General features: G+C 38.7%; 1 protein-coding gene across 5 annotated transcripts in view; it reads left to right on the top strand.

Moving 5' to 3' along the window:
• The window catches only part of OXSR1 (oxidative stress responsive kinase 1), a 99,585-nt gene that overhangs the window by 47,772 nt on the left and 35,245 nt on the right, over nt 1-16,568 (top strand). For all 5 annotated transcript variants that reach the window (XR_009542880.1, XM_060162331.1, XM_060162330.1 and 2 more), the window contains one exon: nt 9,046-9,101. Coding sequence is in view for 4 of the 5 variants with exons in the window: in XM_060162331.1 (XP_060018314.1) it covers nt 9,046-9,101 (56 nt within the window). In the remaining variant the exon portion in view is untranslated. The remainder of the gene's footprint in view (nt 1-9,045; nt 9,102-16,568) is intronic.

Below are 16,568 nucleotides of genomic sequence, written 5' to 3'. Positions count from 1 at the left end.
GTGGCACGCGGGCTCAGTAGTTGTGGCTCGCGGGCTCTAGAGCACAGGCTCAGTAGTTGTGAGGGCTCAAACCCGTGTCTCCTGCATTAGCAGGTGGATTCTTCACCACTGCGCCACCAGGGAAACCCCAAACTTTCTTTTTATGAGGATAAAAGAGAGTAATTGATTCTAAGGAATAACATGTAAACTAGAAATCTTGGAAACACTGAAAGTATATTCTTAAGACAATAGTATTTTTCATCTAAAATTGTACCTAATCAGTTGTTTTGTACCTAGTTAAAATAATGTGTTAACAAATGACTGAAAAGGGAACATGACCAAAGGGTAAATGTTTAGGAATTTATTTCCCACACTGTCAAGGGAAAAGGTGCCCTGAAAAACAGGATTCCTGTCCTCTGAATGGTGATAACCCTGTGTATACATACCTTGATACTAGCAATGAACATAATTCAGTTAATACCTCAGTTCTGATTCCATGTTCATCAAGTAATCTTCTAGAAAGACATATGCCATAGACTGCTAATTGGCCCCTAATATGTCTCCCTTTGTTTTAGAATTAAAAGAAAAAAACATTTTTTACTGGGCACATGAACATCCAGAGGAAAGGCAGCATTTCATAGCCTCCCATGCAGGCCAGATTTGACTGTGTGATTTAGTTTCTAGCCACTGTGATGAAAACAATAGTGTTCCCTTAACAGGTTTTATCAGTCGCAGCACCACTGACTTTTGGGCTGGGCAATTCTTTGTTTCAGGGGCTATCCTGTGCGTTATAGAACGGATCTAGCAGTATATCCGGCTTCTACCTATTACACGCCAGTAGCACACACATACACACCGCCCCCAGTGCCCATTGAGACAACCTAAAATATCTCTAGACATTGCCAAATACGCTGAGAACCACTGCTCACAGAAAGTGGCATAACCTCTTTATGCCCTTTCCTTCCTTCCATTGAAATGTGGATGTGGTAGTAAGGCATCTTGGACTGTGCAGCAAGGACTTAGAGATGGTAGAGCAATAAAATACGAGGAACCTGAATCACCAACTCTGTGGAGTTACCATGCTGAACTGATGTCACTCATGCCCAGATTGTCATGTGAGAGGAAAAAAAAATTATTTTACCACCATATAGATCATCAGTGATTGACAGACTCTGGCCCACAGGATGAATGCAGCCTGATGCCTGTTTTTTGTTTGGGTTTCTTTTTTAAAACACAGCCATGCACATTTTAGCACTACAGAGAAAAAGTAGTGGTGACAGATATCATCTGCCCCACAAACCCTATTTACTATCTGGCCCTTTAAGAAAATGTTGACCCCTGGTGTAGATAATAATGACAGCTAGCATTCACTGCAACTGGTGTGCTAAATACTTTTTTTTTTTTTAAGTATTTATTATTTGGCTGCACTGGGCCTTAGTTGCGGCATGTGAACTCTTAGTTGCAGCATATGGGGTCTAGTTCCCTGACCAGGGATCGAACCCGGGCCCCCTGCATTGGGAGCATGGAGTCTTAGACACTGGACCGCCAGGGAAGTCCCTAAATACTTTTCTAAGTGTATTTTCTACCTTAACCTGATTTAATCTTCACAATTATTTTATGAGTTGGTACTATTTTTTTTTAATTAATTAATTTTTGGCTGCGTTGGGTCTTCATTGCTGCGCATGGGCTTTCTCTCTAGTTGCGGTGAGCAAGGCCTACTCTTTGTTGCCGTGCGCCTACTTCTTACTGTGGTGGCTCCTCTTTGTGTGGACCACAGGTTCTAGGCACGTGGGCTTCAGTAGTTGTGGCACACATGCTCAGTAGTTGTGGCTCATGGGCTCTAGAGCACAGGCTCAGTAGCTGTGGCACACGGGCTTAGTTGCTCCGCGGCACATGGGATCCTCCTGGTCCAGAGCTCAAACCCATGTCCCCTGCATTGGCAGGTGGATTCTTAACCACTGCGCCACCAGGGAAGCCCCTGGTACTATTATTATTCCTATTTTACAGATGACGAAACCAAGGCAAAGAGAGTTAAGTAACTTGCCAAAGGTCACCCAGCTAGTGACAGAGCTGGGATCTGAATTTAGCAGTCTACTTCCAAAGTCTTCTAGGAAATATTGTGCTAATCAGTGATGCTGGGCATACATATCATGCTGGGTTTAAATATCAATTATAGGTTTTAGTTAGTAACTCAATAGAATTTAGATCTGCCACTGAATTATTATTCTTTAAATATGCTATTGTTGTCTTATTTAATATATCCGTATCTCTATTTTTAAAAGTCGAAGTCCTCACTTCAGAACATGGATAGAAGTATATTCTTTTCCCTAAACCTTTACATACTCAGACTTATATAGTCAGTGGTAAAATTAACCCAAAATACACACTGAAATACACGTTAAGTCCACTGTTTTTTTTTCTTTTTCTTTTTTGCAGTACGCGGGCCTCTCACTGTTGCGGCCTCTCCCGTTGCGGAGCACAGGCTCGGGACACGCAGGCCCAGCGGCCATGGCTCACGGGCCTAGCCGCTCCGCGGCATGTGGGATCTTCCCGGACCGGGGCACGAACCCGTATCCCCTGCATTGGCAGGCGGACTCAACCACTGCGCCACCAGGGAAGCCCCACTGTCTTTTTTAGAAAGCAATCAAATTGACTTACATCAAGTTCAGGCACAATTCAATCTGTGCTCAATTGTGTATGACTGTAACATCTACTTTGTTAAATCTGTCAGCTCTCATTTAGCTAAATGAGTAAAAGGGACAAAAAAATATTGAAAGAAATAGTGACCTAAAACTTCCAAATTTGAGGAAAAACATTAATCTACAAATTTAAGAAGCTTAACGAACCACAGTTAAGATAAATAACAAAGAGATCTATACCTAGACACATCATAGTCACACTATTGAAACCTAAACACAAAGAGAATATCTTGAAGGCAGCAAGAGAAAAACAACTTATCATGTAGGGGGAGTGCTATAGACTGAATGTTTGTGTCCCCTCAGAATTCATATGTTGAAACCTAATCCTCAATGTGGTGGTATTTGTAGGTGGAGCCTTTGGGAGGTGCATAGGTCATGAGGGTAGAGCCCACATGAATGGTATTAGTGTCCTTATAAAAGAGACCCCAGAGGGCTTCCCTTGTGGCGCAGTGGTTGAGAGTCTGCCTGCCGTTGCAGGGGACACGGGTTCGTGCCCCGGTCTGGGAAGATCCCACATGCCGCGGAGCGGCTTGGCCCGTGAACCATGGCCACTGACCCTGCGCATCTGGAGCCTGTGCTCCGCAACGGGAGAGGCCACAACAGTGAGAGGCCCGCGTACCGCAAAAAAAAAAAAAGAGAGAGACGCCAGAGAACTCCCTTGCCCCTTCTGCCTTGTGAAGATACAGTGAAAAGGTGGTCACCCATGAACAGGGAAGCAGCTCCTCACCAGGCACCAAATCTGCCCTGGCTTTGATCTTGGACTTTCCAGCCTCCAGAACTGTGAGAAATAAATGTTGGTTGTTTAAGTTGCCCAGTCTGGTATTTTTGTTATAGCAGCCTGAACAGACTAAGACAGAGCATCAGTATGATTAGGAGGAGTTGACTTCACATCAGAACACTGGAGGCCAGGAGTAGCTGAAGTTAGCCCTGCAACACTAATGACCCCTTTGAACTATAGTCCTCTGCGATTGAAAGGTATTTTATAGGTACATACAGGTTCAGGATTGTTATCTTCTTGGTAAATTATTCCCTTTTTTTTGTTGTTGTTATATAATGATGCTTTTTATTCCTAGTAATGCTTTTGTATTAAAGACAGGTCTTATTTTAATATGGCTTTACTGGCTTGCCTTTGGCAAGTATATGTTTCATTGTGGCTCAGTCTTCCCAGGGTCCTAGGTTTATGAGCGATCTCAGTTCTCTTTCTCAACCTTAAGCTAGCCCAATGCCATGTATTCTGTTTATGGGTGGATTTTAAAGCCTGAGCTCCCTAGCTATTTGGCGGAGTATCTCTGTTCTGTCTCCCAAGGCTTACTGCTCTGCTCTTAAGTGTCCTTTTCATTTCTGAAGATTGAAGATTTCCTTTTCTTTATTTCATGTTCATTTATGTGGCAGTTTCCCCCTCTAATTAATCCAGCATTTCTTTGTGTTTGGAGAAGGGGAATGGTGTATCTTGGGGCCAAGGCCTGGGTAGTAAGTGATGAAAGTCTCTGCCATGTTGCTGGAATGGAAATTCTCTTACATGTAAAATCAGAGAACCTTAATGTTGGCTTCATATTGGAATCACCTATTGGAATCACCTGGGAAACTTTAATAAGTACCAGTTCCTGGATCCATTGCCAGAAATTCATTTACCTGGTCTATGATGAGGCCTTGGCATTGGGACTTCTGAAAGTTCCCCAAGAGATCCTAATATGCAGCCAAGGCTAAGAACCCTACTTACACTTTAGCCAAGATGCACTGAGGTTTCAGCAGGAGAAACGTTGGGATAAAGTTGTTTTACTGGGAAACAGAGATGGATGTTTTTAGTAGGTTTTGTTACTTCTCATATCTTTAGAGTCCAATTGTTATTTCAGGTAGATTTGTGTCAGTCTGGTGGATTAGGTCAAATAATTTTACTGTTTCTACTGTGTTTTCTCCTTGACTCCCCAGGCTTTAGAGGTTTTGACTAGGGTGAACAGGTATCTAAATTAGACTTACACTTTTCTCTCTGTATCTACATACCCAAATATTTTTCCCATTTAAAGAGGTTAGCTTTAACAGAAATGGTAGATATTTAGTCAGTTTAAGATGCCTAAATGTAGTGTATTTTCCAGCTTTTGTCTTGATTCATTTCTTCTCTTGGCCTTTTTCATGTTTTCCATAAACTGTGCCTATTGATGAGTCATAAAAATGTAATGGGGGGCTTCCCTGGGTGCGCAGTGGTTAAGAATCCGCCTGCCAATGCAGGGACACGGGTTTGATCCCTGGTGGCACAGTGGTTAAGAATCCACCTGCCAATGCAGGGACACGGGTTCGATCTGTGCACCACAACTACCGAGCCTGCACTCTAGAGCCCACGAGCCACAACTACTGAGCCCATGTGCCACAACTACTGAAGCCTGTGTGCCTAGAGCCCGTGCTCTGCAACAAGAGAAGCCACCGCAACGAGAAGCCCGCTCGCCGCAACTAGAGAAAGCCCGCGCACAGCAATGAAGACCCAATACAGGCAAAAATAAAATAACTAAAAGTAAATAAATTTTAAAAAAAATGTGATGGGGAGAAACTTGTGTTCTGTACTAATGAGAAAGTCAAGTACGTCTATGATATTCCTTTTAATTTTAAAAGGAATCTGTAACTTTGGTGCAATAGTGACTTGTGAGAAATGGCATCAAGCTGTGAAAAACAACACTCACTGTTCTTGCTATTTAAGAGTGGTTGGAGGTTTTAGCTGTTGGGGCTGTTGGGTTGCTTGATATCCTTTGAGGCAGGTAACAAAGGTTCTTCAGTTAAGGACTATTACATTGATTTCCAGAGATTTAGTTACAGATCTTTTCCTTGAAAGGTCATTTGCCCTGTTGTGTGTGAGGACAGACTGTGGTGTGTTTAATTGTCCAGTGAGCCATTTAGCTTCATGATCTTCCTCTGCTTTTACTCTTGGAAACTGTTCTATATTTTGCACTTTTGGTTTGAAAAGGGAAACATGAATTGATTATCTGGAGAATTGATCAGGAAAAGTAGTCACCCGAAGTGTAGGTTCTACTGAAAATGGATTACTGTTTCTTCACTTAAGACAAAAGCTTAGAAAACATTATTTGAATGGGTAATGCAAATATAGGCTTAGAAATTCAAATGGTACAAATGGTATATGATAAAAAAACAAGTCTTCACCATATCAACTGTGCTAAAACACGGTGATAACTATGTACCCTTGATATGATGTGATGAAAATGGCACTTGACTTCTGTGGTTTTCCTTTCCAAAACTCATAACAACAGTTTAATCATGAGGAAAACATCATACAAATTCCAATAGAGGGGCATTCTACAAAATGTTGGACCGTTACTCCTCAAAACTGTCAAGGTCATTAAAAACAAGGAAAGTCAAAGATTAACTGTCACAGACAAGAGAAGCCCCTAAGAAGACATGACAACTAAATGGAACATGGTATCCTGGGAAAGAAAAAGGACATTAGGTTAAAACTAAAATATTTGAATAAATTGTAGACCTTAGTTAATAGTAATGCATCAATACTAGTTCATTACTGTGGCAACAGAACCATTTAATGTGTCATGTTAATAATTCGGGAAACTGCGTGACAGGTGTATGGGAACTCCTCTGCACTATCTTCTCAATTTTTATGTAAATCTAAAACTGTTTAAAAATAATAAAGCATTTTAGGGACTTCCCTGGTGGCGCAGTGGTTAAGAATCATCCTGCCAAGGCAGGGGACACGGGTTCGAGCTCTGGTCCAGGAGGATCCCACATGCCGCAGAGCAACTAAGCCTGAGCACCACAACTGCTGAGCCTGAGCTCTAGAGCCTGCGAGCCACAACTACTTAGCCTGCGTGCCACAACTACTGAAGCCCGCGCACCTAGAGCCTGTGCTCTGCAACGAGAGAAGCCACCACAATGAGAAGCCCGCGCACCGCGACAAAGAGTAGCGCCCGCTTGCTGTAACTAGAGAAAGCCCGCTCACAGCAACAAAGACCCAAGGCAGGCATAAATAAATAAACAAACAAACAATAAATAAATATAATAAAGCATTTAAAAAAAGAAAAAATCTCCTTCCTTCACTGAACCTCTAGTACCCTGATCTAAAGGGAACCACTTCTTGCCATTTTCTTGTGATTCCTTTGAGAGAGATTTTTATGGCAATATAAACATACTGTATATATCTCCCTCCTGCTTAAAAAAAAAAAAGACAAATGGCAACATGATGTATGTAGTATTGTTATTTCACTTAATATATTTGGAGATTGTTCCGTATTAACATATATATTCATTAGTATTCATAGTATTTCATTATATAGATATACCATAGTTTAACTGCTCTCCTATTTAGATGGATAGGAGGTGGGAGTTGGGAGGTGGGGTGGCAGGAGGGAACAATTTTATTTTTGTATTTAAGTTGGATTGATTGATTTACTACTCCACATCTCTTCAGAAACAATCAATTTTTATTTTAGTGTTTAGTTGGATGGATGGATTGATTTAATGATTCACTTATCTCCATAAGAAGATTTAAGGCAGGTTGTCTTCTATTTAGTTATTTAAATCTATTTGATGAGTATCTGGGAGATGCCCCCTATGCACTAATTATAATACTAAGTAAGTGCAGATGATACAGAAATGTACTAAGATATGACTCTTGGTGAAATGAGAAAGGTGATATTTTTATGATCTGTACTAACATTACAGCCTGCTGCAGAAACACAGAGGAGGAAGTGACTAAACTATATATTGTTTTTCCCGTTAAATTTTAGATATCATTCCAGGTGAGCCCAGAAAAAGGAGTTGAAGGTTCATGGTTGCCTTAGTTGAATGGTCTTGTCACCGAGGGAAGGAAATATCCTCAGTTCTCTCCTGTTCATGGTGTAGACTTTAGGTTTGTAGGGCAAAGTGAGCCAACCTCCATTCTAAGTCAGCCTCTGGGAAAGGTCCTATAAATTGCTTGGATTTATAAGCAGAAAAAAATACTCAGTAACATGATTTCCCAATGATTCAGTATATATTCAGGAAAGGTATTGTATACTCTTGGTATGGTGACGTTGCTACACACAGTTGTGAAACTGTTGTTCATTGTTTACCAAGGAATGGTTATAGCTAAGGATAGGGGAAAGAAGACAGGGACAAGGAAGAGATGAAGTGTCCTTTCACTGGTTCTTTTTCCTGACAAACTGGGTCTTCTTCCATGAGCTAGCCTCACTTTTCTTTCTTGTCTAGCTTCAAGGCCTGGCTCTCTTTTATTTAATTATATTTATTTTTAATTATGAAACAAATAAGTGAGTCCATTCCCACAAGACTCTGATCCCACTCCTCTCCACTAAAGGAAATAAATTCATTGCTCTCTGTGTATGGAAAGGGGTGTGTGTGTTTGTGTGTGTGTAACATTAATGGTGGCATACAAAATGCACTGTCCTATTTGATTTGTTCACTTAGCAGTATGTATTATGTGTTAGAGGGCATGACATGTTGATTGACCTTAATCCATTTCATGGATGTAACAGAATTAATTTAATCTTTTTGCTGTTGTTGGCTTTCTAGGTTGCTACCATTTTTGGTTTGTTATTACAAACAATTCTGTAGACAACCCCCTTGTATATTCTGTGAACGTTGTGAGAGTTTCTCTAGGTTATCAAAGAAGTGGATTACTCATAGGAATTAGGGATTGTAAATTTTGCTAGATATTACTGACACATTATTGCATGAGAAAAACAAGTTGTAGATTTGAAGGGATAGTACGATATCATTTATGTTGGAAGAAAAGTCCAAATATGTCACAGGAACATATTCTGTTAACTAGACTGATAATGGTTGAAAACTTTGGAGAGAATACTAGACTTGAGAACAGTGGTCAAAAGGAACTTTGGCCTTTTCAGTGATGTTTAGGTTTTTATAGCGGGAATGTGTTCATGTATTACTTGAGCTGTTATATATAGTTACTAATAAGAATATAGAGATGTTTGAATAATTTCCATCATGTATTTATGCTACAGGCATAGAATAGTCCCTGTTTTCAACCACATACCATTTAAAATTTTTGATCATATATTAGGGTGTAGAAAAAAATCATTGTATTTTAAAAAGTAGATAAGGTGATATTAAGTGAGGGTCACATTCTTTGGCCACTATTATCTCAATTGAGTATTTAATAACCTCAGATTTTCCAAATTTAATAGTAAAAAGCTATATGTTATTGTTTACAATGTTTGGATTCTAGTACAAGTGACTACAATTTTTTAAATTCTACTGTTGGCCTTAATACCCTTTAATGCAAAATAGAACATTTAAATATTGACAGTGTTGTGGTGAATATAGTGAACTGCTTAAATTATGTGACTCCAAAGAATAGGTGTTTTTTAATAAGTGATTTTTTTTTTTCTTAAAGAGATGTGAAAGCTGGCAATATTCTTCTTGGAGAAGATGGCTCAGTACAGATTGCAGGTAATGATTAATATTTCTTTTTATTTTGGTTTAATGGTTGATAGAACCACATTACTTATCTGTTATGTTTTCTTAGTTTTCTCTTCTATCCCCTGGACCCTCTCTGGTCAAACATACTATGTTGACACATCCCTACTGACTCAAGATATCTTCCACTACTCATCCTTCATTTTCAGTCTTAGGCATTTTCTGACCATTACTCATTACCTTACAATTATCTACTCCTTATCCCCATTAAAGTCGTCATCTGTGGGTTTTCATAGCATTCTTTACTTTCTTTTAAAGGAGAAGTAGTCAAGAAACCTCATTGCGTTTAAGAATAAATATGCTACAGAGAGGTGATACAGAACTGCTTCTGTCCTGGGAGAAATGGGGTATTTGCCAATTAGGAAGAGGCATCTGAGAGGTGGAAGTGTACTTTTGTCAGATTCAGAGCTAAAGAGATAAGAATTGGAGTCCAAGGCCTGCCAGTGTTGCTATCCTGGTGAAATGCCCCCTCCACCAGGATGAAACTCCAGAATAGCTGAACTGCAGGATTGTAGATCAAGCAGATCATCTGAGAAAAAACCTCAGCTTGGTCCCACACTGCTGGAACAGTCAGGTGTTTGGCAGGAGGAAAATAACCACCCAAACCTTGAATTATTTCTTCAGCTTTAGAAGATAATTTAGGCACACATCTTCATGTCCTCAGGTAAGGGAATAGTTTAACAAAGCCACATCATGTTCTAACGTAACGAAAAAGATTGATAAATTTGGCTCCTGTAAAATTAGCAACTACTGTTCATCGAAAGAAGAACAGTTTGTCACCATGAATAAGTAAAAAAGCAAAACCACAGAGAAGATGTTTGCAGCATGAATAACTTGACAAGGGGCTCAAATTTAGAACATACAAAGAACTCATTAAGGAAAAATCAGATAATCTCAAATGACATCAAAACATAAATATAATAAAAGGTGGTCAGCCTCACTAGCTAGCAATTAAATGCAAAGTAAAATAGCATTGGGGATACCACATTATACTGACTGACCTAGCAAACACATCTGGCAGTACTAGTTATCAGTGTGGATGTAAAGCAAGGGAGAATCTCACCCTCTGATGGTGGGAATAGAAACAGTACCAACACTTTATTAAGTTGAAGATATGCATACCCAGAGACTTTAGCTTCTAGGTATATGGCATAGAGAAACTCATACTTCAGTGTGCCATAGTGCTTATAAGCATTGAAAGTTTGAAACAGTCCCAGGTCTTTTGTTAGTAGAATGGATAAGTAAATTGTAGTTAATTTATACTTTGGAATACTATATAGTGATGAAAATGAATAGAACTACAACTGTATACAAAAGCATTAAATAAATTATAAAAATATAGAGTGAACAAAGCTAGTCAGAATATATAGCTTGTGATTCCATTTATATAAGTTCAAAACCAGGCACAATTATACTGTATTGTTTAGAGAAGCAAAATCAAGTGGTAAGAAACTTAAGAAGAGAGAATTCTGGGAAGATGGCAGAGTAGGAAGCACCAAGAATCTTCTCCCCACCTAAACAACAATTGAATTGGCAGAATTTGTCTAATGTTGGAATTCGAGAGGCCCGTGTACCACACACAAAAAAATAATAATGGCTGGAAACATCTCAAATTCGATGAAAGACAAACATCTAAGAAGCTCAGTGATCTCCAGCTAAGGTGAACTCTGAGAGACTCAGAGACTCACATTATAATCAAACTTATAAAAGGCAAAGACAAAGAATTTTGAAAACAGCAAGAGAAAAGTGACTCATCACATACAAGGGTCCTAAATAAGGTTGTCAGCAGATTTCTCATCAGAAACTTTGGAGGCCAGAAGGCAGAGAGACAATATATTCAAAGTGCTGAAAGAAAAAGTGTCAACCAAGAATCATATATCCAGTAAAACTGTTTTTCAAAAATGAGGGAGAAATTAAGACATTTCCAGATAAACAAAAGCTGAGGGAATAGACCTGCCCTGTAAGAAATGCTCAAGGGAGTCTTGCAAGGTAAAATCAGAGAACCCTAGACAGTAACTGCAAGCAGTATGAAGAAATAAAGATCTCAGTAAAGGTAAATACATGGGGATGTATAAAAGCTACTATTATTGTAACAATGGTTTGTAACTGCACTTTTTGTTTTCTACATAATTTAAGAGACTGATACGTTACTAAAAACAGTTATTGGTCTAAAACTTGGTATTACTTGGTATTGGTTTGTAACTCCAAGTCTTCTTTTCTACGTAATTTAAGAGACTAATGCATTTAAAAGAATGATTAGTTCATGTTTTTGAGCACACAGTTTATTAAGATGTAATTTTGTGATGACAACAACAACCAAAAGAGGTGAGAATAGTGCTGTAAAGGAGAAGAGTTTTTGTATGTTATTGAAGTTAAGCTGATGTAAATTCAAATTAGATTGTTACAACTTTACCATGGTAAATGTAATCCCTATGGTAACCATAAAGAGAATAGCTATAGAATATAAACAAAAGAAAATGAGAAAAAAAATTAAGCATTTTACAACAAAAAATTAAGCACAAAATAATATAGGAAATGAGGGACCAAAAAGCTATAAGTCATATGAAAAAAATAACACAATGACAGAAGTAAGTCCCTCCTTATCAATAATTGCTTTAAATGTAAATGAATTAACTGTCCAATTAAAGACAAGAGATTGACAGGATGGATAAAAACATGATCCAGTTATATGCTATCTATAAGCAAGTCACTTTAGATCCAAAGACACAAATAGATTGAAAGTGAAAGGATGGAAAAATATATTCTATGCAAATAGTAACTATCTAAAAGAGAGCAGAGGTGGCTACTCTAATATCAGACAAAATAGACTTTAAATCAAAAAAGGTTACCAGGATGTGGGGGGGGGGTAAATTGGAAGATTGCGATTGACATATATACACTAGTATGTGTAAAATAGATAACTAATGAAAACCTACTGTATAGCACAGGGAACTCTACTTGGTGCTCTGTGGTGACCTAAATGGGAAGGAAATCCAAAAAAGAGGGGATATATGTATATGTATGGCTGATTCACTTTGCTGTACAGCAGAAACTGACACAGCAGTGTAAAGCACCTATACTCCAATTAAAAAAAAAAAGGTTACAAGAGACAAAGAAGTACATTACATATTTTTTTTAACTTTTTATTTTATATTGGAGTATAGCCAGTTAACAATGTTGTGATAGTTTCAGGTACACAGCAAAGTTACTCAGCTATACATATACATGTATCCAGTCTCCCCTAAGTTCCCCTTCCATCCAGGCTGCCACGTAACATTGAGCAGAGTTCCCTGTGCTATACAGTAGGTTCTTGTTGGTTATCCATTTTAAATATAGCAGTGTGTACATGTCCATCCCAAACTCCCTAACTCTCCCTTTCCCCCCGGTAACCATAAGTTCATTCTCTAAGTCTGTGAGTCTGTTTCTGTTTTGTAAGTAAGTTCATTTGGGTCATTTCTTTTTAGATTCCGCATATAAGGGATATCATACAATATTTCTCTTTCTCTGTCTGATTTAAGGAAGTACATTACATATTAATAAAAGGTTAAATACAACAAGTAGATACAACACTTATAAATATCATGCACCTATTAACATAACAGCAAAATATATGGAGCAAAAAATGACAGAAGTGAAGGGTACTGTAGATACCTCTACAATACTGAAGGAAACAGTAGAGAGCTCTATAATAATAGTTGGGGACTTCAGTACTCCACTCTTAATAATGGGTAGAACAGACAGAAGATAAGGAAATAGAGGACTTAAACAACACATTGACCTTCTAGATCTAACAGACATATACGGAACACTCTACCCAACAGGAACAGCATACACATTCTTCTCAAGTGCCCAAGGGACATTTTCCAGGATAGACCATATGTTAGGCCACAGATTAAGTGATATCATCTGACCACAGTGGGGTAAAGCTAGAAACCAACAACAGAGGACGGGAAAATTCACAAATTATGGAAACTAAACACACATTTTCACAACCAGTGGATGAAGGAAGACATCACAAGGGAAACTAGAAAATACTTAGAAATGAATGAAAACAAAATCACAACCATACCAAAACTCAGGGGACACAGTGAAAGCATTGCTAAGGGGCAGATTTATAGCTTTGGATGCTTTCTTTAACAAGAAAGATAGCACATCAACAACCTAACTTTACAGCTTAAGGAACTAGAAAAAGAAGAAACTGAACCCAAAGCTAGCAGAAGGAAGGAAATAATAAAATTTAGAGTTGAGAAAAGGAAATAGAGAATAGAAAAGCAATAGAGGGGATCAATGAAGCCAGAAGATCACCAAGGTTGACAAACCTTTAAGTAGACTAAGAAAAAAAGAAAGAAGACTCAAATGACTAAAATCAGAAACAGGGACTTCCCTGGTGGCCCAGTGGTTAAGAATCTGCCTTCCAGTGCAGGGGACGTGGGTTTGATCCCTGGTCAGGAAACTGGGATCCCACATGCCGTGGGGCAATTGGACCCACGCGCTGCATCTACTGAGCATGCGGGTCGCAACTAGAGAGGCTGCATGCTACAACTACTGAGCCCTCGCGCCACAGTGAGGAGCCCGCGTGCCCTGGCAGAGGATCCCATGTGCCGCAGTGAAGATTCCAACGAAGATCCCACGTGCTGCAGCTGAAACCCAATGCAGCCAAAAATAAAATAAATAAATAAATATTTTTTAAAAATAGAAGAATCAGAAACAAAAATGGGGACATAACTACCAATTCCACCCAAATAAAAAGGATTATAAGATGGTATTATGAACAATTGTACTCCAACAAATTGGATAACCTAGATGGACAAATTCCTTGAAACACAAAACCTAACAAGATGAAATCATGAAGAAGTAGAAAATCTGAAATGACCTATAACTTGCACAGAGATTGAATCAGTAATCAAAAATTTTCTGACAGAGAAAAGCCCTGGACTCGATGGTTTCACTGGTGAATTCTATCAAACATTTAAAGAAGAACTAGGGGCTTCCCTGGTGGTTCAGTGCTAAAGAATCCACCTTACAATTCAGGGAATGCGGGTCTGATCCCTGGTCAGGGGACTAAGATCCCACATGCCGCAGGGCAACTGAGCCAGCATGCCACAACTACTGAGCTCACATGCCTCAACAAGACCAAAAGTCAGACAAAGACACTAACAAGAAAAGAATACTACAGACTAGTATCCATTATGAACTTGATGTAGATATTTTCAGCAAAATAACTAGCAAATCCAATTCAGTAGCATATTAAATGGATCATATACCATGGCCAAGTAGGATTTCTTTGGAATGCAAGGATGATTCAACATATGAAAATCATTGTTACACATGACGTTAACAGAAAGAAAAAGAAAACCCACCTGATCATCTCAGTGCAGAACAAGCATTTGAGAAAATTTAACACCCTTTCATGATAGAAACATGCAACAAAGTAGGAACAGAAGGAAACTTCCTCAACATACTAAAAGCCATATATGAATAACCTACAATGAACATCATACTCAGTGATGAAAGGTTTTCCTCTGAGTTCAGGAACACAGGAAGGATGTCTGCTTTTGCCACTTCTATTCAACACAGTACTGGAAGTTCTAGATTGAACAATTAGGCAAGAAAAAAGTAAAAGACATTCAAACTAGAAAGAAAGAGGTAAACTTACGTCTGTTTGCAGATTGTATGATCTTATATGTAGAAAACCCTAAACATTACATAAAAAACTACTTGAGAGACTTCCCTGGTGGTCTAGTGGTTAAGAATCCTCTTTCCAGTGCAGGGGACACAGACTCGATCCCTAGTCGGGGAACTAAAATCCCACATGCCATGGGGCCACTAAGCCCACGCCACAACTACAGAGCCCACGTGCTCTGGAGCCTGCACGCCACAACTAGAGAGCCCACGTGCCACAACTACTGAACCCGCACGCCACAACTAGAGAGAAGCCCGCACGCCACAACAAAGATCCCACGTGCCACAACGAAAGATCCCACGTGCCGCAACTAAGACCCAGCACAGCCAAAAGATAAAATAAATAAATACATATTTTTTAAAAAAACTATTTGAACTAATAAATGAATTTTGTAAAGTAGGATGCAAAGTCAACAGACATAAATCAGTCACAGACTTCCCTGGTGGTCCAGTGGGTGAGACTGCACGTTCCTAATGCCAGGGACCGGGGTTCAATCCCTGGTCAGGGAACTGGATCCTGCACGCATGCTGCAACTAAGAGTTCACATGCTGCAACTAAGAAGTCCACATGCCGCAGCTGAGTCTGCATACTGCAACTTAGAAGCCATCATGCCACAATTAAAGATCCTGCATGCCGCAGTGAATATCCCACATGCTGCAACTAAGACCTGGCCCAGGCAAAATAAATAAATAAATATTTAAAAATAAATAAAATGGTAATCTTTAACAAAAATCAGTTGCATTTTCTACACTAACAGTGAACAATTTGAAAAAGAAATTACAAAACAATTCCATTTACAAGTAGCATCAAAAAGAATAAAATACTTAGCAGTTAACTTAATCAAGGAGGTAGAATACTTGTACAATGAAAACTATAAAACATTGCTGAAAGAAATTAAAGAGGATGTAAATGAATGGAACCACATCCCCCCTGTTCATGGACTGGAAAACTTACTATTGTTAAAAGGTCAATACTCCCCAAAGTAATTTATAGATTCAGTGCAATCCCTATCAAAGCCCCAATGACATTTTTTTTTGCAGCAGTAGAAAAAAAAAATCCTAAAATTCATATGGAATCTCAGGGAACCTCAAATAGCTAAAACAGTCTTGAAAAAAAATGAACAAAGCAGGAGGACTCATACTTCCTGTTTTCAAAGCTTACTACAAAACAACAGTAATATAAACAGTATGTTATTGACATAAAGATAGGTATAGAGACCAGTGGAATAGAATAGAAAGCTCAGAAATAAACCGTCGTACATATGGTCAAATGATTTTTGACAAGGGTGTCAAGGCTATTCAATGGGGAAAAGAAAGTCTTTTCAACAAATGGTGCTGGGAAAACTGAATATCCCAATGCAAAAGAATGAAGTTGGACCCTTAGCTAACACTATATTCAAAAATTAACTCAAAATGGACCTAAATATATGACCTAAAACAATAAAACACTTAGAAGAAAACATAGGGCAAAAGTTTCATGACGTTGAATTTAGCAGTGATTTCTTAGATATGACACCAAAGGCACAGGCAACAAAAGAATAAAAATAGACAAGTCGGATTTCATGAAAATTTTAAAATTTTGTGCATTAAATGACACTCTCCACAGGGTAAGAAGGCAACCCACAAAATGGGAGAAAAGATTTGCAAGTCATGTATCTGGTAAGAGATTTATAATATCCAGAATATATAGAGAACTCCTAAAACTTAACAACAACAAAAAATCAATTTTAAAATTTAATAGACATTTCTCCAAGGAAG

This window comes from Lagenorhynchus albirostris, chromosome 10, assembly GCF_949774975.1.
Source record: "Lagenorhynchus albirostris chromosome 10, mLagAlb1.1, whole genome shotgun sequence".
NCBI lineage: Eukaryota > Metazoa > Chordata > Mammalia > Artiodactyla > Delphinidae > Lagenorhynchus > Lagenorhynchus albirostris.
Note: the sequence above shows the minus strand (reverse complement) of the source record. Positions and strands in the feature narration are given on the sequence as shown.